The sequence below is a fragment of the Caenorhabditis briggsae genome (assembly GCF_000004555.2).
Source record: "Caenorhabditis briggsae complete genome, chrX, whole genome shotgun sequence".
Classification (NCBI taxonomy): domain Eukaryota; kingdom Metazoa; phylum Nematoda; class Chromadorea; order Rhabditida; family Rhabditidae; genus Caenorhabditis; species Caenorhabditis briggsae.
In genome coordinates this window covers 14312290-14339285 of record NC_013491.2, presented here as the reverse complement: position 1 = coordinate 14339285, position 26996 = coordinate 14312290, and the positions used below count along the sequence as shown (strand labels likewise).

The window sequence follows — 26996 nt, the reverse complement described above, 5'->3', positions numbered from 1 at the left end:
TGGAAAAAAATATGAGAAAACTGATGTTCCTGTTTATGAACCCCTTCCTAAACGATTTACCGTAAAACCTCTAATAGAACGACGCCCGGATCGTCCACTTTGAGCCTATATATCTCACTTTTTGTGAAAGATATCAAAAAGTGGCTAACTAGTAAAATGTTGCTGATATCCTGATAAACATTTTACTAGTTAACCACTTTTGGATATCTTTCAAAAGAAGTGAGATATATAGGCTCAAAGTGGACGATCCGGGTGTCGTTCTATTAGAGGTTTTACGGTAAATCGTTTAGGAAGGGGTTCATAAACAGGAACATCAGTTTTCTCATATTTTTTTCCAATTTAAAATACTTAAACGAACACCTGATTTCTGAAATCCTAGGATAGGATATCTCTTATCAAACAACTGCAGAAAAACTAAATCAGAAATACATCAAGTTTAGGGATATTTTTTCATTCTCGTTAACCGGACCGGTAGAATGCCGGCTCATAACCTGGTTTAAACATCTATGTTCAGCGAAAATCTAATAGCATTGTGTGGCACTCGATGAAAACCACAGGCTAATTCAAAATTAGACAGTAGTCCAATTTCGCGATTTGAAATAGAAACTGAGAAACAGGTGACATCCTGCGTCGATTCAACTGGTCCGACTGTTTCACGGCTTCAGGTATGAAAATCGGCATTTAGATATGCCGTAAAACTAAAAGGATCCACTAATTTTGAGCCGATTTTTCTTGGATACTGTCAGATATATGAAAAAGTGGTAAACTGGTAAATTGTTTATCATAACATTAGAAGTGTTCTGTCAGTTGGAACATTTTTCATATCTCGTATGGAAATTAAGATAATTGAGCTAAAATTGGACTGTGCCTGGGCTCTGGGACAGGCTTCACGGTAGGCAATGTAGACCATAATATGTACCTAGTTTTGAGTTGTTCGCTGGTTTATAGTCGGTCCAGAACTTCCAGGTAGACATGTTTTTTGATCTTGCTGAAATTCTTACCGTTTCGCATCATGGTTTGAAAGGCTATTAGTTTGAAAGGCCCACATTGGACAGAAGAAAATAATTATTTCGAGCTTAAATCAGATATTTTTTGAGGAGCTATCAATATAACAGTGTTACATATTAGTCATGATCCGGTACCTAATAATCTTTAGACACTAATGAAAAGATGGCTCCTGAATGCTCAGTAGAATATAATCTCAGTAAGCTTAGAGGAAGCAGGAAGAAAACCGAAAAGGTAATCACGATCTTTTGCATCAAGTCTATATCTGACCAGCATACCGTTCGGTTAATCAAACGAACGAACTGACCTAACGGGGAACAGAAATACTAAAAAAACGAACGGAGCACGGCTACCCCCAAACAAACAAGTGTACCCTACCCCTACCCCAGGACAGTGATGGTCATTCTCCTACAACAGGCCCCGAAGTCTGGGGGAAACTTCTAGACACTGAACGCTCCTCCTTCTCTCTAAAAAATTGGACGCCAGGGCCTGGGGGTGAGCGCCTCGAGTCTCTGCGTCTCGTGTTCCTGCCTCATCTTTCAGGACGTTCGGTTTGTGACCCCCAGGCGCGGAGGGGGCACGCGGACTGGCACCGCCCCAGCGTATATGTGCGTCCGCAACATTTCTTCATCCTCCGCACACAAGTTCACTTGCACTTTTGGCATTTCATCGAACCCGTTCTTCTCGTTTCTCTGCGCCCGGCGCGCTATCTTCATGTTGCCCCGCTCGTTGGCGCCGTGCACTTTTAGATGTTGTTTCGCCTCGAGAGAGAAAAACGACGGCGACAACAACAACGCCGCCCCTTCTCTCTCCGGAGCACACCGCACATTTCAAGCAGCGCCCGTGTTTCAGTATCACTCCGTGCCGGCACCACGCGTAAAGCCGGCGCTGGCTCCCCTGCTCGGCGCCAAGAAAGGAGCGAGAGAACGCGGAACGAGAAGAGGACGGAGGGAATGGCTGGGACTAAAAGTGCATTCTGGGAGGCAAAAAAGAAGAGAAGGGCAAGTAGCGTTGTGACGAGATAAGCGAGTAGATGCGTTGTGTATGTACGTGTGTTGGGCAGTTAGCAACATTTTGTAATAACGGATAGAAGTGCAATAATGAGAGCTGGAAAAATTGAGAAGAAAACAGAGTTAAGATAAAAATAGGAAGGATTGGGGAGAAGTTGATCTAGAAAAATTTCTTCCGAATAACAAAGATCTGAAATTTGATCCAAATCAGAATAGCTTTCAAAGCAATATAATATATACAATTGGATTATTAAAGAATAGGAAAAGTGGTTGTGGTGCAGCCTCGAAGTACTTTGATATAGCTCAACTACTATATCACTAAGTACTCATATATAGATAAGTTTTTGGTTGACTACAAATCTCTAAATCCGCAGATAAGAAGATCACTTCCCTCTAACTCTTCTCAACTATACAATTTTTTTGGATCTTCCATCATGACGTTTTTTATTTCGGGAATATTCTGGATCAAAGTCAGTTTATGTAAAGTTGCTCAATGGTCAGTAAACACTGGAAATAACTGAAATTTCAAAAAATGTATTGAAAAAACTGTCTGGAAAGCATCGAGATTTTCAGATTATTAGTAGATTTGAACTTTTCAATTGAAGGAATAATAAAATATTATAGATTCTCAAATTTGTGCTGAACACCATTTTCTTCTTTTGTAAATTATTTGCCGAATTTCAGAAACAGAAGGCAGTTTTAGAACTAATATCAGTATTTTAAATTTTTAGGTATGACTTCATATCGAACTCGAATATCTCTATATCTCGAATGATTCCAGGTTTGAATTTTCGTTCCTTCTGATCAAATTTTTGTATTCCTCTTCACTATCTCTGTTTTCCATTTTCGAGGTTTGTGAGTGAAAGTGAAATGAGAGGGGAATGGTCACTAGGTCACCACTTTTTATTTTCTCCATTTCCCTCTTTTCCTTTTTTCAACTGTTCGTGTGTTCGTTTTCACCTCTTGTTGTCCTTGTGGGAGGTGAAATGGCGGCTACGTCTCTTTGTCTCCAGTGCTCTCTCGTCTTCACGGAGATTCTAAAAAGAGAGGGAACGAGGCGCCGGGCAAGCGCTTGACTCCGCGTCGCACGAACGCCAACGACACCGCACGGCACCGCCCGTTCTGCTGACGAGTCGCTTTTTCTTTCTTCTCTAAAATTCCGGAATATTGCACAGGGGGTAGTAGTGGTTGTAGCTTTTGCCGAGGGCCTTCTGTTTTTCTATGGATGTTTCTCGGCGCCTACTGGAGTAGTCGCCGGCGGACGGGTGGCGTGGTTTCAAACAAATAGGGTGCGGAAGTGGCAAAGAGAATGAGAAAATTTTTGAAGACGTGAGGATAAAAAGAGAAGAAAAAAAAGAAGACAATAATGAAGTGGGAAGAAATCAATCCAGAGAAGCACAATTTTTTGAAAAGTTCGGGAAGTTGTTGAGAGCGTTAAATAACATAAATACCTGCTTTGTTTCTATCCATTGTACGAGTAATGAGATTCGATGTTTTTCAGAGATACAACTATTTTTCAAATGTTTCTTTATCAAGAATATGGCTAGAAGTGATGAAATTTTCAGCTCAATATTCATATTTGGACTGAAAATTTTCATACTGACATCTTATCAGTTGACAGATTCCCGAGATCTTGGACAGAATTCGAGATGTTTGTGTTTCAAGTTGGCGGTTTGGTTAGGCTTCTAATAGAGGAAGTACGGTATGACAGAAAAAAGTTAATGGAAAAGAAGCGGCAGTAGCCATAATTGCCATTCACAGAAATCAAGCTATCATAGCCTAATAGAATTTTCAAGTATGACCGAGACGAATCGTCTCGAAGTAGACGTTCAGAAGAAATTTTGTTATAGTATTTACAATACCTTTTCACTACTTACACAAAGCTTTAAAAAAAAAGAAAATGTATTCAGGTAAAATTGAACAAATGAAAACATTTTCAACTGTATCCATGAACATATTATGGAAAAAAGCACAACTGCTCGCAACAAAAACAAGGGGAGGGGGGCAGTGAATGTTGGTAACAAGAACAGGAATAAATATCAACAAAAAAAACAGTTTCCAATTGAAGGGGGAGGTAGAAGTATGTACAACAACCAAGGGGAAAAGTCATAACAAGACAAAAATTCATAAAAAACAAGAAAAATTGAAAAAGTATGAGATTCGATATTGAGAAGTTGCACAAAATAAGTAAAGATCTTATTGTACAGATGTACAGAATAACATAGGCTCAAAGACGAGAAGAAGTGGCGACTTCGACACTGTTGCTACTCTCAACGTTGAGCTGGAACGCCATATCCAGATGGTGCATGGCAATGAGCTCCTCCGCAAGACAGCTGTGCAGAAGTTGCATACACTTTTCGTACTCTTTCTGGAAAAAAACCAACTTTTTGAGAAATTATTTCATATAATGGATTTTTACCGAACTCCCTTTGAAAGCCCGTCTTACAATAATCTAATTTTCTATAAATCTTCGATCAGTGATGAAGCCTCTTCAAAATACAAATATGCATGAAAATGACTCATTGTACTTTTCATTTTGTACTTATATGGAGTAAAGTCATGTGTTTTCTACCAGATCCAACTCCAAATTTCGGGTCAGAATCACGCCCTCACCTGGTATCCACGATTCAAACTTTACTCGAGACTTTTCAGAATCAGGTTTACAAATATGTTTTTTTTCTTTTTTATAAATATTATTTTTAAGGTTTCAACCTTAATTCCAAAACTTACCGAAGTTGCTCTAATAGGTGCACAGCCTATACGTGCCCTTTGAGCTCATTTCTCTCGGTTTTTTCTCAAGACGCGAAAATTTTGACAGCAGATAAAAAGTTTTTTTTGAAATTACAAACATTTTAACTGTTGACGACTTTTTGATATTCTTGGAGAAACCGAGATAATTGAGCTCAAAGTGCAAGGATTCAGATCTCAAATTTGTAAAAAGTTTAACGATTTCAAATTGTGTGGAATTGTTTTCGAAAAAGTACTAAAAATCTCAAAAATTCATGAAATTGTTAGAATGGAAAATTATAACTTGGAAAATACTTTAGAACGAAAATTTTCATATTTTGAAAAGCGCATCACAAAAAATTAATACGTTTGAAGTGAGTAGGTAAATCTTTACAGTCATTTTCTTTTAAATCCTACAAAAATTATGGATTTTCACAAACTCCGAATCTGATGAACCATTGTTTTTCTGTGTATGCAAAATTTCCGAGTTACCTAAATGTTGAAAAAACTTTAAACTTTGCAACAAACACTGCAAACGTTCATTCCGCATACGGTTGAAAATTTGGCCTAATAATCCCACTAGCTAAGGAAAGGTTACGTGGGAATCTCCAAAATCTAAAGCTTTCCCATTCCTCACCTGATCATATGGGTTGCTAGCCATGCGGACGATGTACTCCAAACGATCCTTGTTGTTGCGGCGAATATCTCTAGTCGCGCGCTCGTTCTCGCTAGTGACAATCGGATTGTTCTGAAATCAGCGATTATTCGATTATTAGTCTTGTCCTTACAGTATGATATCACTTACAAGAAGCCACTGTCTTGTGCGGCAAAGAAGCTGGACAGTGGTTTTCTGAAAATTCCGAATCACGCGAAATTTATGTATTTGTTAAACTCACAGCCCACTTGAAGCTTATCACAGTGTCTCCGTGATTTCCGATTCCGCATCCATCACGGAGATCTTTGTGGATCTCGTTGTATTCTTTTTTGATGTCGAATTGGTCACAAGGAGTGAGCCCCTTGTAAAGATATTCGGGCATTCTCCGTTTCTTTGAATGGATCTGAAAACTTTATAAAGTGCTATTTTTGATTCTTTTCGGCTTTCGGACCGGTGCAGTTTGCTCAAATTTACCCTAGATCATTCAAAAACATTCGAAATTTAAGCTGAATTTTCAAGTTTCGCATATCCCGGCGCGTTACAAACATGGGTAGTACTTAATTATAAAATAGTTAATGAACTTTTATTAATAACTCATGATTAATAACTCATGATTTTTAAAAATTTTCATCAATAATATCCCCAAAATCATAGAAAACATAAAAAAGTTTTTCCTCATGCGAGAAGTGGCTCTTCTTTTCTAATTGTTTTTAATCCATTCCTACTTCATTTTAATGGTAATCTTTTTATTTTAATTTTTTCCGGTGTCCCATGCCGATAAGCTCCTATCTGCCCTTTAATCTCATGCTAATATTTTGATTTTTCCCACACATTCAATCCGCTCATACCGCAGAAGCAGAATCGATATAGCACAGATAGTCAACTGTATTCGGAAGCAGAAATAAAAAGTAGCAAACAACTTTCCTTGTTTTTGAGTTTCGTAGGGAAGAAGGAGGTGTCACGAGACGTGCAGAATGAGAAGTTAGCAATATTTACATAAGCTGAACTTTTGTCTTATCTGATCGCGCTAATGGATACTGCAATTATGTTTTCGGGAAACTTGATCTTTGGACTTTAGAGATCGTAAATTATTGTAACCTTTTGATCTAGATCAGTGCGCGTCTGGAATCAAAACATAATACGCGCGCGTAGCAACAGATGGTGCAACCTTGTCCTTGCTTTGATCTAGTATGTAGTATGGAAGCGCGCATTCGAGTTTGCCGAGATCATAGAACACTTGCTACAAAAATGTATCCAGAGATGTTATCTGATGGAAGTTGTCTTTCGATTCATCTATAAGTCCAGCTGCTCGCAGCACGGATCTTGAACAGAAAAGTTTCTCGAACAGACGGACAGGCTGTTTACTAACTGGTTTGAAAAAAATAATTATAAAATCCTAATTCAAGTACAAAGATGATTAGTAACATGAGAAACGGTAAAAAAGAATCCCAATAAAAGACAGAAATAGTTAAACAGATACCTCGAGAGATTTTCAGAAGTATGAGGCTACTAATTCGTTCAAATTCGAAGAATAACTGTTCTCAGCCGCCTGAATTTAATCAAATCGAGAAAAACTCAACTATTCAACTCTTTTCAGTTTTTTCTCAAACATTCGATTTACAGTACCCGTTAATGAGCTACACAAAAACGTGTTTTTCAGTTGATTTTCAGCAATTTTGAGCACTTTCAGTAGTCTGGAGCTCGTCTGTCAAATTTCCAATCACTTTGAAAACTTCGGAGGATAGATAACGACCTAGATTAAAGCTTTGCATTTACCAAAATTTTCTCAAATTTCCTACTTTCAGCTATTGGCCGATTTCTGAAAAACATCTTTTTTTGGATCGTCTTTGTACTGAAACGTGAAAAAAAGTAACTTTTGAGAGCCGGCATTAAGCTTGAAAACTAGGAATTTTCCAAAAAATTTGGGAATGCAAAGTTTTTAATCTAAATCTGTTTTACACCCTCCAAAGTTTTCAATGTGGTCGAAAACTTGTCAGCAGAACTCCAGGCTCTGAAAAGTAGTCAAAATGGCCAAAAATCAGCTGAAAAATACGTTTTTGTATATTTTATAGTCCGGTACTGTATACTACATATTATCAAATAACACTGGTTTGTATAAATCAATAATGGCACTTTCTCGTCCTGTTTGGGTGAAACCAGTTGAGAAGGCTTTTCGGAAAATGATGGAAAAACTGGAACATAAAGAAGATATGGTAAAAAATAAATTGAAAAGATTTCGAATGTATGTGTCTTTTTTCCAGATGCATTATATCGAACAAGTCTTCCTCTCGCACTACAAAAAGGAAAAAGTGAACACTGAAGAGTTTGAGAATGTCAACTTGGCAACATATTTCGATATCAATCTGAAGTACACAGTAAGCCAGGAACCATCTACTAGCGAAATCCCGACATATTCTGGACATTACAAAGTTTTCAGCCCAGAGCTGTTGGTATCCACTGGTGGGAATCTATAGGGAAGAAAGAGGAGAAAGTGGAAAGATATCCAGTTGTGCATGCCCTGTGCAAATTCAGAATCCGCCCAGGTGACAATCGGAAACGGATTGCCCTTAATTGAGTTTTTTCAGAAGATTATGGATCAACATTTACACGGCATGAATCATGGGGACCGGTGACATTGAATTATGGCGAAATGCGCGAGCACCACATCAAAGTTTGGATCGAAAAATTGGAAAAGAGATTTGGTTTTGACATATGCAGTTCCGACGTCAAACGGTTTGATTACCGTCGTGTGGTCCGCGACTACTATGAGTTATCCGTTATTGTTAATAGATGTCTCAAAGAGGAAAATGAAACGCTAAAGAATGATATTCTGGAAAATATCATTCATCGACTACACGCGACGGAAATTTTTCTGCTCAAAGAAGTTTGCGAGGCTCACAAAAAATACGGAGGACGTGATGCAGACCATAAGAACAGCGAGTGGCTTCACGATTTGACCATTTTCGTCATTTCTGCTGAAATCATGTACAGGAAACTCCGGAAGATTGTCTTTTTTAATATGCCTAGAAAGTAATAATACTATGCTGTAATATGTTTTCTCACAGTTCTTCGAATAAAAATGCAAATTTGAACTAAATTGAAGTTGTATTGCTCAGGTTCGCGCTGGTTTTATCACTTTCGCCGGGTGTCACACGATCTTCCTGAACCCTAATTTTGGAAATTAGTTATGGCGACTTCATATGTTCCTCATTGATCGACACAAATCCATTTCAGATAAAAAATAACATTTTAATACTGTCAAAAAACTTCAAAAATTTTGCCCCATGCCAGGCTCGAACTGGCGACCTTGGCATAACCTATAGACTATAAGTACCACGCGCTAACCGACTGCGCCAATGGGGCATATTCGCCAGTTTATGAATATTCATATATGATGTGACGGTGGATGGACCCCATGGGAAAAATGCATAGAATAGTCACTTCAATCAACGTGTCTTTCAATGTAAGCATGAATATCAACAAAAATGCAAGTTCGTCAGTTCTACCTAGGCACAGAAACATGGTATTTTTCTTGATAAGTATAATAATATCTAAACCTTGTTTCTTCTTTTTTAATGAAAGAATTCTTGGTATCTACTAAGAATAGCTCTTGTTTTTTCTTAAATAAAAATCGATTTTTTTTCTATTTTCCTATCCAAAACTGTGATACTGAGTATGGTTCAGAAAAAACAACCAATTTTCTTGTGAACTGAATGTGAGACAGAAATTCGTATTTTTGATTGACTTACATAAAGCGACACTCTTTTATTGAACGCAGCATTCTCTCTCTCTCTCGATGCTTTTTCCTAGGAGGTCCAATCACCGTCACATCGTTTATGAATATTCGTAAACTTGTGGATGTGCCCCATTGGCGCAGTCGGTTAGCGCATGGTACTTATAGTTTATAGGGTATGCCAAGGTCGCCAGTTCGAGCCTGGCATGGGGCAAATTTTTTTGGTTTTTTTTTCTGCTTTCTTGATGAATATAATATCCCAACCTTTTTTCCAAGAAACGGAACAATCTTTGATGTCTACTTAGTACAGTTCTTGTTTTTTCAAAGTCAAAATGGAAACTGTTTATATTTTTTCAATTGAAACTCAGATACCGAATACAGCTCAAAAAGATTATTCACTTATGAAGTCCTAATGGATTACGTATTCTTTATTGATTTACATAAAGAGACACCCGTTCATTAAACAAACGATTCTCTCTCGATGGTTTTTTCCCAGGGGTCCATTCACCGTCACATCGTATATGAATATTCATAAACAGATGGATGTGCCCCATTGGCGCAGTCGGTTAGCGCGTGGTACTTATAGTTTATAGGGAATGCCAAGGTCGCCAGTTCGAGCCTGGCATGGGGCAAATTTTTTTTTTTTTTTTTTGTTTCCATGAAACATCTTATTTGTCAGAAATCAATGAAAAACAAATAATGTTCGAAAAACTTGTTTTTTGGTACATGGTTTTGATCCGGATAAATTTTTTTCAGATCAGTTGGAAAAACTAAAAAGTTCTCCAATTGTATTTTGTGAGATGCAGTTTTTTTTTTTTTTAATTGGGAAAATAAATTTATTCATTTATTTATTTATTTCAACGAAGGGGAGAAAACCACTAACACGTGAAATGTCTATGAAACTAGGAGATATAACAGGGACATACATTTGTAGTAATTTGGAGATGAAGGATAAACCGAGTTAGTAATTAGTTGAATTCAAGACAAGAAAATGTTTTAGATCACAGGATAATAATCGATTTTTGAAAGCCGCTGACGAGGGCTTCACCGGAAACACTTTGGCGGGTAAAGAGTTCCAACATCTGATTGAAATTACATCAGAGGATCAACATGTTCTTTTCCATTCAAAAAAACGCATCGTGGAGTGTTTTTATAAAATGCTATACAATTTACATACGCCCTTTACTTGAATATGGAACGATAGTCACTTCTCCAATCCTAAAAGATCATATTATAAAATTGGAATCGGTGCAAAAGTCATTTGTTTTCAGAATTTTCCAAAAATTCAGGATGACATACACTTCATACTTTGAAGCACTGGAAGAATGTCAGCTAAGTTCCTTGGAGTATCGCAGACTCTATAATGATTTGGTCTACACGTATAAAATTATTGTTTCCAAAGAAATTATCATGGAGGTTCCAATTTTCAAAATATTTAATCATGCTGGATCATTGCGACGTCACAAATACTATCTCAAATCACGTATCAAAAACTCAACAAAAATATCTTCTCAATTTCTCTCTAATAGAGTAATCAGATGTTGGAACTCTTTACCCGGCAAAGTGTTTCCGGTGAAGCCCTCGTCAGCGGCTTTCAAAAATCGACTATTATCCTGTGATCTAAAACATTTTCTTGTCTTGAATTCAACTAATTACTAACTCGGTTTATCCTTCATCTCCAAATTACTACAAATTTATGTCCCTGTTATATCTCCTAGTTTCATAGACATTTCACGTGTTAGTGGTTTTCTCCCCTTCGTTGAAATAAAATAAATAAATAAATAAATTACTCTATTAGAGAGAAATTGAGAAGATATTTTTGTTGAGTTTTTGATAAATGATTTGAGATAGTATTTGTGACAATGATATCAAATTGTCAGCAAATATTTGACTAGAAATGGTTTTCTATTTTGAGTGTAGTTTAATTGCAGTTCTTTTCAAGGCATGGTTTTTGCCAAACTACATTCTTTTTAGTATTACGTGATTATGTACTATCAGCAAAAAGTTGTTTGCGTGCAAAAGTGTTGCAAAAGTCGTAAACTCATGAGAGTTGGTCTTCACTAATTTAAATATTCTATAACCGCATTTTCCTGGAATTATATTAGATCTGCGGTTGCGAAAACTGAAACATATGAGTTAACACACTTCACAACCGTTTATTCTTTATGCATCGATGGTACACAAGAGAGAAATCGTAAACTTTAGACGAAAAGAGAGAGACAGGGTTATCATATAAATTATTGCTTCACTATGTCGGCTATTTCGGCGACAACTCCGGTGGGACATCATCAGAATCGGAAGTAGGACGGGAAGGCTTCTGGTTCAACATTGCCGGAGTCAACGACAGGGTAGAGCTCCACGATCTGTAAGAGTTAACTCATAATCTAGAAACTAGAAATTCTATGCGCCTGAAATATCACAGCTATGATACTGATCTTACCGGAGAGCGCTTCTCGGATTGGATCAGATGAGTCTGATGGGCGACTGCCTCCTGATTAAGGTTTTGACGGTGAAGGAGGCTACGTCCAGAACGGAAAAGGGCACCACGCAGAGCCGATGCATTTTGGGAGAGCACGCAGATTGCGACGAAGACTGAAAAAGTAAAAATTTGAAACTAATTTTGAAGTGTTCTAAGACTATCTGAACCGAATCTTTTTTTTGTTAGCAGTATCGATATATCTTTTTTTGTCTATTACTTTTCCATACTAAGTTAGAAAAAACTAAAACTTGGATAGGGAATAGGAACTCACCAAGAAGGAATTGTCGATTCATCATAGCTGGCAGCTCAAATGTCGAATGACTTCTAGCTTCTTTCAAAGGCTCTTATGAAAGGTGTGTGGGGGCTGGGCTCACTAGACTCCGCCCCATTTCTAGCCCCAAACGTAACAATAATACAATTTCAGCTCGACACGTCATGTACTACCGTAGTAGAGCCGTCCTGTGAATTGAATTACACACCTGGAGAAGAAAAAGTTTGGTTGGCGTAGGAAACTTTTCATTCAATTGTGTCACTTATCACAAGGCTTTTAGGCTTTTGACACCACTGGAAAAAGGAAAAAAAAAACTAGAAATAAGAATAAAATGAATGTTGGCAACTGACAGATAAACTATGAGAGATCTAGACAAGACAAGGTATGGAATTACAACAAAAACAGTATTAAAGGATTTTCAGAGTGAAAGAAAACTTCTTTTTTTTTCAAACATAAAAACCCGTTTTTAACGTGATATAAGGAACAGAATGAAAGGAAAACTGGGGAAGAAAAGAGTATTTTCCAGGCATTAGAAAATCGAATCGGGTGGAAATTCGAAATGATGACAGTGATTAATTTAAATTCCATGAGGTAGTTTGTGGATGGCTATACATTTTATGCTATACATTTTATGCTATACATATATTCAATAAAGGAATTTCTAAAAGTCTCTATATGCAAAAAATGAAACAACTAGGATATTCTAGAAATAGGAAAAATCCGGATAACTCTTCGAAATCTCCATTGTAAACGGATGAGGCTGCATCAACTCAAAGGTTTCGATGGTACATAACGTTTCTCGCTTGAAGGCAGCAACTTTCTGAAATTGTTTATATTTGGATCATGTTTTTTGATACAGGATTTGCTTTGATATTTTTTTTCAAAGATGTAGTGGGTGTTCAAAACCAGTGAACCATCAAATTATATTGGCGTGGACAACGATATATCAAAAAAAAAATACCACAGTGGGCGATAATTTTAAATGAGCTACGCAAGTGGGATGGTTTTTGTTTTGACACGTCCACATGATATTGTTCCCAATTCCAAAGTTTTTTCACGAAAATAATAATAAAAGACACCGGAAGAATACTCACCTGTACATTACATATTCTGAGCAGGATTTCGGCGAATCTTCCTGCGGCTTCATGCTTGTTTTGTTGTTGAAGCCAATCTTGAAGGGCGTGTAAAAGTCTCCTCCGTTTGGCAGCAATCAGCTGGGAACCGTGTTTTGTCAATGATAGACAGTCTGAAAAAAAATGAAATTACGAACTGAAGAAACACAAAGAAAGAAGTAAAACAGGCATTTTGGAAATTTGGCTGGAAGTACCTTTCTCAAGTAGAAGTTGTTCGTTTTCATTAAAAATAAGAAATGAATATTTACAGCTCAGACAAAATTAAATACAAGATTTCTCCGTTTTTACAGACACCTTTTCAGAGCTATTTCTAACAGAATAAACAAGTTTTCCCTTATTTCATAAATACCGTTCCTCTAAGAGAAGCCCACCCAAACCATGAACTTTGAGCTCAATTATCTCGATTCCTGTGAATGATATTGAAAATGTGTCAACTGATAAACTATCAGTCAATACTTATGTTTGCCAGTTGACAAATGTTGGTGTATGTTACAGGAATCGAGATACAAAACATACAATTTTTATCACAACTCCTAAAAAATTTTGCTGAAGATAGTTGCCAGGTGCATCTACCCTCCAACTCCTTCTAAAGGTTCCCTCTAACCACGCAACGACACTCCGCTATCCCGCTCGGCGCGCGCACAGTTTGAATTTAGTTTTGAGTGATTGCGAGCTTGGATTTGGCTCGTAGTTGTTCTAGAGACTCTTTTAAGGATTTTAAGTGAGTTTGCTTAAATTCTAAGGTTTTATTTGTTGTTTCTTTCTAACTTGTTCATAATAAACCGATTTTGTTACATTTCTTGTTGATTTTCTTCTATTTTATCACAGGAACCTGATACCCCGGACATACCGCGGGCAATTAGATGTTACTACAAAATTTCGGATTTCTTTTGAAATTCTTGTGAATTTGAACATTTTGAATTTTGCCGGAAACTGGTTCTGACTGATTTTTTAATTTTCGTGAAACATGAAGACACCTAACATAATCTCATGCGGCAACGCAGAATGAAAAATTTTGTTTTTTTCTAATTTTTAAAATTTAATGTTTTTTATATTTTTTCCTTTTTCAGCATCTACTGAAAAATTATGTAAAATCCATACAGTAGTCAAAATTTTACTTCCAACTTTCTACTTATAGACAAATTTCAAGATCATACATCCATATTTTTACTCGCATTATTTTGTGCTCATATTCTTATAGTTTCTAGGTAATGCTACCAAGTGTTATAATATGTGGGGTTTTTATCAAATTAACCGCACACAAAATCAACTACTCTTTTCCGAATTGCAGGATTTGTCATGCCACCTGGGATTTCAGAATAACTGGATCTGCAATCGTACTCTCGATAATTCAATTTTGTGGAAGTAGTCTGTGAAAGCGCAAGAGAAGAACTCCAGCTTTTTCCCTTTCGGGAGGGAGTGGAAAATCTGCTACTTCGTGCAATAGAGCGTTTCTTCCACACACAATGTTGGTTTTCCCGAGAGAGACATGAGAGAAACGAGAGTGCGCCGCGGCTGCCGACCTGCTTCTATATATCTGCCGTCTGCCTTCTCTACTTTCGTGCCGTCGATAGCTCAGTTGGTAGAGCGGAGGACTGTAGAGTCAGTGGGTATCCTTAGGTCGCTGGTTCGAATCCGGCTCGACGGATTTCTTTTTTTGTTTTTTTTTGAGGGACCCATTAGTGCTTTTCGTAATCCTAACTGAATCCAAATTTAACAAAAAACCAATTTTTCCAAAGAAAAAATAGATGGAAAGATTTGTAGACACGTAAAATACCCAGAATTTTTTTTTCATGTTAAGCAGGTGAAAAAATAAGCGCGCTAATCAAAAACGAGCGAAAATTCAAGATCGAGTCTTAATTAAACCATGAATTCAAGAAAAAAAGACCTTTTTAGACCCCAACTGGGGCGGACCTGGGCTTGCCTAGCCCTGGAGAAAAGTTGTGCCAAAAAAACTGTGCCAAAAAAAAAAGCTGTGCCAAAAAACAAAAGCTAGTTTTTCACTTGATTAACAGTGAACCAAAATGGAAGAAATAATGCGAAATTTCTAGATTCCACTGCTACTTTGTTAATCAAACATTAAAACTTTGTTATGCTATCTCCAATCACCTCTTGAGGGTGGCGTTATATTAGAGGGGATCTTCTATTACAGATGGCATTATATTACAGTTTTTACAGTAGTTGAGAACCGATACTCTTGCTTTAAGTGGTGCTTTTGGATTTATGCTTACAAAAAGATTTCTGTTCATGAGTTTTAGGAATGTTTTAGAAAATCTGAAAACTAAATGTTTCTACTAACCTGGATCAAAAAAGATGATGGCTTGCAGCAAGACATATTCCACTTTTGTGAGCCGCATCCTCCGAATTGGAACGAGTACATCATTGATTACTGCTACAACTGTTGGTGTCAGGCCATATGTTTTTGTAGAAACGCCATCACTAGACACTGTTTGCGCTACATTTCGAAATCTGGAACACAAAAAACTTGTTTCGCTGTGAATCAGAAAAGTCACTAACCCGCATAAACCATCAGGAAACACTATCCGATCATTATACTTTTCTGGAGTATGAAACGCTTCCGCTAACACTAAATTGGAAAATGCAGTATGGATGAACAGCCGTTTCTGGTCTTCCGGCTGCAGATGACTGAATACCTGAAACGAAAATGTAGACTTTTGAAAAATGTTACTGAGATACTTGCCTCAAAAGATTTCGCCCATTCCACTAATACTGTCAGGATTTTGGCTCGCCAATATGAGAAGTTGGTCGGATATTTGGGGTCCATACGATCGTCGTACTGCAAAAGACAATATTGTAACAATATCTGTAATGGAGAACTGAATTTGTATTCTATTCTTTGTTTCAAAAAACTTTCGTAATAGCCATTCGTAAAAATTTTATTTCAAAGGGTTTCAAGTTCAAATTTTCCTTTCATGAGGCCTCAAGATTGAAGTGTGATTTAATTGTTTAGAACATTTTTTGGATCTGTGAAAGTTTTGGAGATTCAAAAAAGGTCCACATATAAAATACATAGTGGATACTGAAAAATAGAAAACAGAAAAAATCAGAAGACTGAAATCGACTGAAAATTAGACGTCAAAAAACTGATGACTCTAATAGAAAGCAAAAATTCTCAGTTCTCGTCCATTTCTAGAATATTCTAGAAGGTTCTGATTTTTTTCGAATTGGCGCCAAATCTGAAAGCTTTCCGTTTTTTTATTCACACTCTTCTAAAGGTGACTCAGGAATCTCAGTTTTCTAAGAAATCCAAAGATAATTAAAACCTTTCAGTTTCTACAGAAATGGACAAGAACTGAGACTTCTTCGTTTTTCTTTGAATCAATTTTTCGAGGTTTTGCAAATTTTTTTGAACTTGTCCTTGTTGCCAAGGGGATCTACAGATTTTCCTACACATTTATATAAAATATAAATTTTTGGTTTGAGCCCTCCTTCAATAAGATTTACACCGTAAACCAACTCACTTTGTTGTTCGTGTCATTAAAAGCAATTTGTGACATGTCCAGAGCTTCTCGCAGCGAAGTGTGTATCGTCATTGCAGAAGAGTGTAACAGTTTCTGATATCTAAAATGTTTGGTTTCAAAAAAGCTATCTTGAACTTTAAAAACTCACAATTTCTCCTTATGTAGCAGCAGGTTTATTAAAGGATTGGTGGTTTCGTATCGTTCCTCCAATCCTTCTATCCCATTTAACTTTTTCCGTTTCCTCCTCCTTTCCATACTCAATTCTGCCCGATCCATCCCAGCTATTATACACTTTTTATACCGACAATGTCGACAAGAACACCTCATTGATTTATCGATTATACAGTCGCCATTATTTTTACAGGAATATGTTCGGTTCTGCAAATAGTTAATTTGGCTCTGTACAAAATCCCTGGTTTCCAAATCAAATCTCACCTCTAAAACAACTCTACGAAAAAACGTTTTGCACCCGTTGCAAGCGGCCACTGAGTAATGAATTCCAGATGCCACGTCACCACAAACAGTGCAAAGTTCACCTGTAAAATCTCAAAGTTTTAGCTGAAATTTTTTTGAATTCTAAAAATATACCAGGTGTAAATTTTTTGGCGAGATCTTTTGCTTTCTGACGTGAGTAACTGGATTCTGCGATTGGACTTTCAAAGGCCAGCATGGCTGAAAAAATTATTTGGAAAAATTTGTAAATTCAAATGAAAGAAACTGTCAAAAACAATAAGATTATGAAATGTAAATACGGTGTCTCGGAGGAAACAAACCAAATGTGAAATGCAGTTTCGTAAGAAATAGATAAAAACTCATTAAATATTTCAAAGTAGAACTGAACGAAAGAAAAGTGACAAAATATTTAAAGAGATGAAAAGATGGACAGATCACGTACATATTATGTGCGCACTGAAGTTTAGTGCATCTCGGCAGAATGGAATAGGATTAAATTTCAATTCAGATTATTCGAGGAAGCAGCTCAAACATTATGCTTCCAAAGTTCAGCATCGCATCTTATATACGTCTCAACTAGAGTCAATTTCAATAATACAACAATCACCTGTTGATCATAGGAGAAGGCTGGCTCTTTCAGAAAATAAGCCAGACTGTTCTAGAAACGTAGTATGTGTATGGTATGTACGTGTGTCTCACTAATAGATACGCAGACTGCGCATGACCATGCCAAATGTGTTGTTGATTATATGAGTGACAAGGAGAATCAGAGAGTCATAGAAGAGAGGAACAAGAAAGGCGAAAGGCAATCAGAACGAAACTTTGAACTTTCGATATTTTCATAGGGATGTTTCAAAAAAAATTGTTTCCCAAGTGATGAGAGAAAGAAAGGAAAAAGAACTAGTTTTAATTTGAAGTATTTTAAATTCAGTGATCACTGTATTGATCGGTAAAAAAGGATTGGTAAAGGTGTTGGAGAACATGAAACTGATCATTTTGTTTATTCGAAACGTTGTATATTGTTACAGTGAAAAAGTAGAGAGTAAATATGCGTAGAAGTTAATTCCAAAAAGTTTAAATTAGAAAAATTGTAATAACATTGACTAGAGACGAAATTCATGTTTTAGATCGAGATGTGTAATGATAGGACCACCTTGAAAACTTCAAAATCTCGAGTTTCTTTGAAAGCGAAATTTGTGATTAGTTGTTGTTTGTTGAAAATGGTCACTTAATCTTCAAACAGTCGATTTTAAAATATCAAGCAGATAATGATTACTCTATTCAAGTTTCGGAATTATGTTGAGACATTTTCGCCATTTCTAGGATTTTCAGATCTCTTAAGAATGCTCATGATGGTAAAGTTTATAGAGCATTTGCCAGCTTGAAATCAAATTGAAATTGTAAAGTACGTATTGAGAAGTTTTTAAATATGTAAAAAAATTTTGGAAACTTTTCTGAATTGCCGAAATTGCTATCAAAATCGATAACTGTAACGGAAAATCCATTTGCATTCATAAAACCCAAACTTATTATTGAAGGAATAATCTGAAATTATTAGAGTATTCTTAAACACACGTTATAGTCATGAATGCGATAAGTCAAATTTTTTTACAATGCGAAAAAAATAAAAAACTCTGAAGTACGCTACTTATTTCAATGAATATTTCCAGAACCTTTCAGAACTTTTCAAAAAATACCTCTTAATAATCAATGAGCACATAAACACATCAAGACGTCAGTGGAACCTCTCAGCTTAATGCATTACAACTAATTCTAATGCTTCCCTTCCTTTTCAATCATTTATGTGGGAAGAAGAACCTCTACACATTTGCCCCAAACGCTTCCGTTACCATCAATAATTTTTTCATCGCGAAATGGCTCACCGATGTTTATGACAAGATTGATAGATGACTAAAACACATTTAAAAGAGATGATCTATCTGTGTTTGATAAGATTTCCTTTCATTTCTCTCAGATGATCCTCGACATCAAGAAGACTTGAACAATGATTTTTTCAATAGTTCGAAAATTTTAGATTTGCATGAATAAAGGAAAACTACGTTTTTAATATCTAATAGTTCAAGAATCACTAGGAAGAAACTATTTATTGTCCGTTTCCTTTTGATAAGATAGTAAAAACGTGAATGGTAAGGACAACTACAAGAAACGGGTTTCTTCCGAAGACTCAAACGAAAAGGTTTTCGAAACAAAACCCCGAATACACTTACCACACAAATAAGTTTGGAATGTTGCGGAAAAGTGCAGTGAGGTCAGAGAAAATTGGGGACACATACGCGTATATCGGAGATCTCATAAGGTTTAACTACAAAGTATTCCACTTGAAAAGGAGTACAAAAAGCGGAGAACGGGACCGAAATTTTTTTAAAGAGAAAATTGAGTGAAACACAGGCGTTTGTTGCCAAAAGTGTAAGGTAGGAAAGGTCAATGATGTTTGACAGTGCTTTGTGGACTTTTTGCGACAACTACTATCACCGCGTTCTTTGGCTACGGTTTTAGTTTGTTCCGTGTACAAGTTTCTTCACGTTTGTTTCGTTTCTGTGTTTGGATGTGATCAACGACATATTTGGACTCTTAGAAAAGCAGGATTTGTACTAATCTCTTCTAAATCCATGGTTTCTGGTTCTTAGAAAAATCATTTCTCGTAAAAGATGGATTAAACCCAGAAATGAAAAAGGAAAATGATGAAAACTCAGAAAAAAAAAACTCAAGAATAAAAAAAAGAAAAAAAGATAGACGTAGAAATTGGTGAACATGGTGAAAAGCGAGAGAAAGATGGGAAAAACGCTAAGAACGAGATGAAGAGAGAGAGAGAGAGAGAGATAGCCACCACACCAATATTACATTCGGACCGCACAGAGACAAACGAACAGAACGAAAACGGGGCGAGAGAGTAGACTAGGTGGAAGAGACCGCAGAGAAAAAACTCTCTATTCAAAGAAACGAAAGATGAGACGCAGTTTGAAAAGAGACAAAACTAGTGTGTACGTCGGGAGCGGAGAAAGAGTGAACGACCGATGCGTAAATAGTGTGGAAAACCGAAAAGGCTGAGAAGAGACTCAGTACTTGTCAAAAGGAAAAAAGTTTTCACGTCGTTTCTTCTCTTTTCCCCTCACGATGAGCAAAAAGGCCAGTTGGTTATGCTTGCGACATGAAGATGTTGCGAATCGTTGCTCCGCGAGCTATCCCGTACATGTCTCTATACATTCATACTTTTCAATGGTGTCCCACATGTGTTAGTACATTGAAAATGACAATATGAATCTCTTCTCATAGATAAAACGTTTTTTAAAAGCATAGAAATCTAATCCCTCGTTTCTATTCTGCTAAACTTCTGATGTAAACTACGGGTTCAGAAAATGAAACCTTGTCATTTTGATTCCGTCGACAAATCAAACAGCTATCACTTATCACTTGTGTCAACCTTGATATCATGATCACAAAGCATTACAAAGCATTCTGATCATAGTTCAAAAACGTACTTATGTGTTTGTTGTCCCATAAAAAATGTCAGAATCCGAAATTCAGAAAGCCGGAAGTCCATGTCTGTTATTTGGACTAAATCTCAATGATCACTCGAGAAGTTTTTTTTTTCGAAAATATACATAATAAATCTCAAATAAAATCACAAAATTTTGATCGATCTTGACCTTTCTAGCCTTCTTCATTTTTCTGGGAGTGTGCTTTTTGTGTATATGACGTCACTCAGAAAACACACGACAAAAAGAAAAAATTGAATGAATGCATGAATACAACGTCTACGTTTACTATTTTCTTTTCAGTGGCTCGTACTAGACAATTTGTCAAGTTACGGGAACATATAAACACACTATATGTCTCCCCAACAAAGTATGTTTAAAAAAGCGTGTAAGAAAAATTTTAAGCTAAGAAAAAACATTTTTAGCAAAGTTGTTTTACTCAATTGCAAAAACTATCCCCCAAGTCATCTACAGAGATCAACAAACAGTCTGAAGAGTGTCCTAAACGTCGGGAGGCCTGATCTTATCGAAGAAATCTGAGATACTGGAGATACTGTGGGTATCGGTGTCCTTTGGAAGATACGTCTCCATCGTTGAGGGGTATTGGTGATGATCTCCGAGAAATATGAAAATTATGGAAATGTATGTGCCTATGTGGAACGTTCATCTATGAAAAATGGTAAGATAATGTTCCTTTTTTTTTAAATTTTAATCCGAAACAGTTTATTATGGCCAGTTATTCAGAAAAAATGAAAATAAAAACTATTGTTTTCATTAAACGTAAGGTCCATTTTCAGCTAAGATTGCCCATGTAAGATGCCAATGACAATTAACAAAAAATACCCACTCAAACCGTCAAATTTAAGCTCAATCATCCGGATTCCTGTGGAAGATATCGAAAAGTTGCGAACTGAAAGATTATTTATCATAATATTATGTATTAACATTTTATTAATTGGCAAGTGTTTGATATTTTCCTCAGGAGCCACGAAAATCGAGCTCAATGTTGACGATTTGGATGCACTATTAGGGGGAATGTGGTATTTTAATTTTTGTAATTTTGCAAGTCTCGCGCAGGTTTTCAGGGCAAACTACGGGTCAGAGTGAAAAGGATTCCCATCTCCTATCTTTTCTCCACAACTGACGTGACGTCAAAACAAGCACCATTCACGCCAACTGTTGTCTCTTCTTGTCTTGATGATCAGTGTTGCACTTTTTTCTCCTCAAAGGCTCAGAAGATCATGAAGCATGAAACGAAAAAACTATTGGGGAAAATTATTTTGATTTTTAAAGACACCGAGTGTAAAAAGAAACAGAGGAAATACTAATTGAAAAATTTGTATCCACTAGAAAAATGAATGAGAAAACATGATCTAAAAATTGTAGACTGTAAACAATTCGAAAAACAAGGAGTTCAGACTTATATACTGCATTGCCTACGCACTTTTCTTTATTGAGAAGAGCTACATTTTTCATGTTCTGCTAGAATTTACGTGTGAAACGAAAATGTTCTTTTCATCTCGAAGTTTCATTGCTTTTGAAGTCTAGTCCTATTTTTTGTTTTCCTTTCATTCACGTGAACATCAAAAGGGTTGAAATTGCTTCAAGAGATTAAGAGCTTGTTGAATATAAATGAGATTAATGGGAGTATGTGATGAATGGATTATGATGAAGATTATACATTGATGTGAATTGCCAGAACGTGTAAATCGAGAGTAAACGTAGATATATTTCATGCGGACCTCAACGGAGAAATTTGGAAGCATCTATCAAACAAATACGAAATGAAATGAAAAAGTTCACAACGTGTCTTCTGCAAAGTCTGAATAATTAATTAGGTGCCAAGATGATGGAAAGAAAAGGAAAAAAGATATAAAAAGAAGGAAATGAATTGAAAAGCAACATAAAGTTGTAGGCGGAAGAGGAGACACATTCCAAAGAGAGCTTCTCCAATTCATAATTAGTTCAGAGTTTTGCGAGTCAGAGTGAGCTTTGAGAAGCAGGTGTGCATTGGGGAAATTCTTCAGAATATGATGTCGAGATTGAATCCATAAGGTGTCACCTGGATTTCTGGGACATTGGAGTCGAAAACAGCGTGTGGAAATTTTCAATAAACAAGAGTAGAGTGAGTCATGGAAGGAATGGGAAAAAGGGACAGAGTTTTTTTTTTGTCTCATACAAAAAAAAATTAGCTTCCCACAAATCAGAACGAACCAGGTATAAATTTTATGGTCGGAATGTTTTTTTCTTCACAAAAAATTAATCCTCTTGGGAAAAACAAATTGTCTCAAATCAAAATCGTATTCTTACACAAAAAAAACGAAATGTCAGAAAACAACCTTCAATTACGACTGGCGAGAACAAGATTGAAAAATTCATACATCATAAAAAAGAAGTAGACTCCATTTGAGCAAGGCGGAGAATTGAGTTTACGGGCATAACATGTATGTATAATGTGAGGAACATTTTAAAGATTTTTGATGGGTTGTCAGAAAAAAATACATTGAATGTTTCACAGAATTTGAAATAAAAATTTTGAAATTCGCATACTGTGAAACCTGTATTATTATAACGACGTCTTCAATAGATAGACCCCTCTAATAGAAGGGATCTCTTCAAAATATGATTCTTGAAATTGAATTATGTCGTACGTTTTCAGTGAAAAACATTTCGGAGAATTCAAAATTTCTCAAAAATTTACGGAAACACTCCATTTTGTTCAAAAACTTGCTCAATTTTGATGACACTGAAAGCCTTCAACGAATTTTAAACGAAAATTTACCGGATTTTTCGATGGAAAAGTTTGGAAAAAATGCCCGGAAAATGGAAGGGCCCCTGTAATAGAAGGGCCTTCAGGAGGTTTCTTGAAACAACAGAAGGGCAGCAGGCCTTAATAAATGTATTACGGTTGTTCAATTTTTTATGTTGAAGTTTAATGAGATTTTGAAAACATTTCAATTTTTTTGTAAATCGAAAAGAAAAAAGATGATGAGAATAATTCCCAATGTCAAAAATTGAAAAATTGTTCGATAAATCAAAAAGATCTCTGGGTTAAAATGATAACGGAATAATATTGATATTCACCAAAAACCAGAAACTTGATACCGTGATTGATCTAATAGAAACTCATTACATACGTTTACTTTGAGTTCAATTGTCTGGGCTCCTAGAAGATATATCAAAGCAAGGCCAACTAATAAAATGGAGGGGATATTGTGATGAATAATTTATCTGTTGAAAATTTGTTGATATCTTCCCAAGGAACTAAGATAATGGAGCTCAATGTGGACGTATTGGGTAATGTTAGATAAAATACGGTATTAAATAACAGTTTTATTTTTCAAGTCCTATAGCAAAAAACCTGTAATAGAAGGGCCCTCACACCGGCAAATTTGAATTAATTTTTCTTGACTCCTATGCAAGATATCGAAAATTTGTCTGCTGGCTAAACACTTCTGATATTATGATAAATGGTTTATCAGTTGAAAACCAGCTCAAGTTTTTTGAAGTAACTGAAATAATTCAGCTCAAAGTGTATGTAGGGTAAATTCATAGAAAGAAATGGTATTCATAAAAGTTTTTAATTCGTATAATTTGAACTTAAAATATCTGCATATGTCCTAATTCTTTTTTAATTTGCCTCTCACAAAATCCATACAGTTTTCATTCCAAATTATACATTTTCCAACAAACGTCTTCACCTGGAGGATGTACTTTATGATGGCAATTAACTGTGAACTCTATCAAAGAACTTTTATCCTCTTGTTTCGGTTTACAACTTTTTTATGAGTGGCGAAGGCGGATCCGTTTGAATTTTGACAATTAAAAAGAAAAAATACAACTCGCAGCTTTTCCTTTCTTCCTATTCTTCTTCGCTTTTTACATTTCTTCACATCGTTTACGTGTAGACGTAGTAGTTTCCTGGCCGTCAGCTGAACAAACTGTTCATCTCACGAAACATATTTTTCTTCTTTACTTTTCATGCTTTTTCTTCGTTTTTCTGGTCATTTCCTCCTACAGTTTGCTTCTTTTTCACATTGACTCTGTTCACGTCATCAGAATATCATTCAGTTATTGACATAAAGTACACAAAGCTTTCGATGGTATAAAATGTTTCTATCAAACAGGTTTCCTGGTAAGTGTCATAGTTATGTGGATCAGATAGTTCCTGTTTTTTTGAGCTAGCCTAATTTTCTTCTTGGATTTTTTTGGCTATTGCTTTGTGTTCGTGAAATTGATAAAAAAAGCTTTCGATTAATCATACCAAAATGATTTTATTATTCATATTTTCGCTTTTCAAAAAAGCCATTTAGTTTTACCACTCAAAAACTTTCCAAAAAATTTTTACAACAACAAAATTTAAACTGCAACACACGCTTTTCTCGCATATGCAGATATATTCTAATCCACTTGTCTGTATGAAGTGATTTTTTCCGGCAACGATTCAAAGCCAAGCCAACGGCCATAGACAGTATTCAAATAGACAGAAAAAACTAGTAACCACGAAAGGCTCCTCGAATTGGCATCTAGCCAGAGGGGAAACAGACTAGTCACCGTGACGATTTTTTCATTGTCCAGAGACGAACTGACTGACTGTCCGGGCCGGTTGAAGCGGTCAGTATTCTTTTTTTCTGCCTTTCATCCCCCATTCTCTTTTCATCTCAACCTAATCTTCTGTGTCGGTGAAAACTTTAGTAAACTAATACTTCATATTCAAATGATTTGACAAAACGAACAGTGCTTGCTAGAAAAAAACGAAGCTGACTTATGATTCTGTGATGTTTGAACAATCCCGTTATATGAAAAAAAATAATACAACCAAAATTTTTTAGTATGTGGTCAGCAAACATTTCCCCTATTTCAACTTGACCGCACCTATGAATATTACTTTTCTGTAATTTTTTCGGAATTACTAGATTTTCACCAGTGATCAATGTTTATATCTCTTTGTTTGATAGTTTTTTATTGCTGCAAATGTTATTCCTCCTTTCCCTCTTATCCAAATCTTTACCACGCCTATCTGATAAACTAATCAGAATATGTTAGATAACATTACAATTGTTACAATGTAAGATGAAACAGCAATAAGAAGCTGAACGTGTTCAAGTTTCAGTATTATGATCCAATCATATCATTGATAATTTATATGCCAATTTAGTAAGTGCTTTTCTTTTTTTCACTTTTCATTATTATTTGTGAATCATGGTTTAGAAGTGTGGTGTGAAGGGGGAAAAGGTGGAGAAACGAGGATTCAGGAACCGGTCAGAGGGTTTCAATTAGCAACCTAGTCTGAATTTTCACAACTAGCCAGGGCGAGAAGATGATGATAGCCTAAATTCAAGTTGCCGCTTCTTTTCTTTTTTTTTGCTTGTTAGGAGTTTTGTTTTTGGATTTTTACGCTATCGAAACCTTGACAAAATTTGAATGATTCTGAAAAGTCGAAGAACTTTTTGAATGTTTAGTAACTGTTACATGAAAGAAAACCTATTGTTTTTGAAATTATAAAAATTCTCTATGACGTTTCATTCAATTTTTGTCGAATTCTTGATTAGTCATCATTTTAGCTTTTCCTTTTTTGACTATAACACGATTCTTCTAGATTCTTCTCTATTGTTACAACGACCTGACGAAGACCTCTAGAACGGATAAAATACCGTCTCTTGCCCTTGATAGCTGCTTTCACTCGAACTTTTTTCTTCTTGATGATTTGATAACAAGGATAAAGTTTCAATTTTCTCCTTCACCACCTGATTGCCAACCACCAATTATCGCCCTTTTTTCCTTGTCTGTATGGATGGATTCGTCCAAAAAACCAGAAAATTGTAACATTAGACACCACAGGGGCGCATTTTCTTCAACTGACCATCCAATTTATGAATGCAATCATGGGCTTGCCCAACAACGCTCAACGCTTTGGTGTTCCCATTTCTCTTTCGTTTTTCCATAATTTTTTCATGTTGCAGAATCATCTGGAGAAGTGTTCGCTTTTTTTAGGTACTGTAACTTTTGTCAAATTAATTTTTTTGTAAGATGGCTAGAGTTCAAAAATCAAAAGTTTCTTTTATAATTTTTAAAGAACCGGCCAGCCAAAAATTGCTTATAATCTGAGAATTCTGCTGATCATTTTTCCATAATTTAAAGTTAAAATTTAAATGTTGTAATTCATTTTGAATCTTTGAGTTTTTTCCTAGGCTTTTCAAATGTTTTATTACCCTCTGCTTCTAGGTTAAATTCAAACGCTCAGTTTAAAAAAGGGGTTGAAACACTTTTTCTTGAACTTTTGTCAAAAGTGTATATTTGCTCATTCCTCCTCCCAGAATGCGTGCTCAAAGAAAACCTGAACACACCTCGATGTCTCATTCTTTCCTCTTCTCCCTACCTTATCCAACCGTTTTATTCATTGGTCACTTCAATTCAACCACCCATTTCAAGAGTCAAAAGTGTATAATAGACGAAATATAAACGGAGGGAAAAAGTGAGACAGAACAGTGAGGGATCGAGGGAGAAACAGAGTCGAACCGGTTAGGATGTTCGTGAGTAGTAGAGTGTAT

At 36.0% G+C, this 26996-nt stretch overlaps 6 protein-coding genes and 4 non-coding genes across 10 annotated transcripts; 5 read left to right on the top strand and 5 right to left on the bottom strand.

Moving 5' to 3' along the window:
- Positions 1-2775: 2775 nt before the first annotated feature.
- On the bottom strand, positions 2776-2931 carry CBG27875 (the record flags this gene model as incomplete). Its single annotated transcript, XM_045240104.1, has 1 exon — positions 2776-2931. One exon carries the CDS (start codon positions 2929-2931, stop codon positions 2776-2778), a length of 156 nt encoding a protein of 51 aa, XP_045097873.1.
- A 1311-nt stretch (positions 2932-4242) lies between these two features.
- CBG27874 lies at positions 4243-5779 on the bottom strand (the record flags this gene model as incomplete). The annotated part of the gene is made up of 4 exons (XM_045240103.1): positions 4243-4383; positions 5380-5490; positions 5548-5592; positions 5639-5779. 4 exons carry the CDS (start codon positions 5777-5779, stop codon positions 4243-4245), a joined length of 438 nt encoding a protein of 145 aa, XP_045097872.1.
- Positions 5780-7523: 1744 nt separating this feature from the next.
- On the top strand, positions 7524-8431 carry CBG27873 (the record flags this gene model as incomplete). The annotated part of the gene is made up of 4 exons (XM_045240102.1): positions 7524-7610; positions 7659-7772; positions 7835-7940; positions 7983-8431. The coding sequence occupies 4 exons, from the start codon at positions 7524-7526 to the stop codon at positions 8429-8431; spliced, it is 756 nt and encodes a 251-aa protein (XP_045097871.1).
- A 244-nt stretch (positions 8432-8675) lies between these two features.
- CBG29091 lies at positions 8676-8760 on the bottom strand. Its single transcript is given in 2 exon segments — positions 8676-8712; positions 8722-8760. It is a non-coding gene (tRNA).
- A 499-nt stretch (positions 8761-9259) lies between these two features.
- On the top strand, positions 9260-9344 carry CBG28513. The gene is given in 2 exon segments: positions 9260-9298; positions 9308-9344. It is a non-coding gene (tRNA).
- A 333-nt stretch (positions 9345-9677) lies between these two features.
- CBG28624 lies at positions 9678-9762 on the top strand. Its single transcript is given in 2 exon segments — positions 9678-9716; positions 9726-9762. It is a non-coding gene (tRNA).
- Positions 9763-11418: 1656 nt separating this feature from the next.
- On the bottom strand, positions 11419-11905 carry CBG00094 (the record flags this gene model as incomplete). The annotated part of the gene is made up of 3 exons (XM_002645183.1): positions 11419-11493; positions 11571-11722; positions 11881-11905. 3 exons carry the CDS (start codon positions 11903-11905, stop codon positions 11419-11421), a joined length of 252 nt encoding a protein of 83 aa, XP_002645229.1.
- Positions 11906-12044: 139 nt separating this feature from the next.
- CBG27872 lies at positions 12045-12074 on the top strand (the record flags this gene model as incomplete). Its single annotated transcript, XM_045240101.1, has 1 exon — positions 12045-12074. One exon carries the CDS (start codon positions 12045-12047, stop codon positions 12072-12074), a length of 30 nt encoding a protein of 9 aa, XP_045097870.1.
- A 509-nt stretch (positions 12075-12583) lies between these two features.
- Cbr-nhr-17 lies at positions 12584-17165 on the bottom strand (the record flags this gene model as incomplete). The annotated part of the gene is made up of 9 exons (XM_045240100.1): positions 12584-12700; positions 12975-13126; positions 15313-15482; positions 15531-15667; positions 15703-15810; positions 16496-16595; positions 16644-16873; positions 16931-17031; positions 17084-17165. The coding sequence occupies 9 exons, from the start codon at positions 17163-17165 to the stop codon at positions 12584-12586; spliced, it is 1197 nt and encodes a 398-aa protein (XP_045091471.1).
- Positions 14578-14661, top strand: CBG28569. Its single transcript is given in 2 exon segments — positions 14578-14615; positions 14625-14661. It is a non-coding gene (tRNA).
- Positions 17166-26996: the final 9831 nt, after the last annotated feature.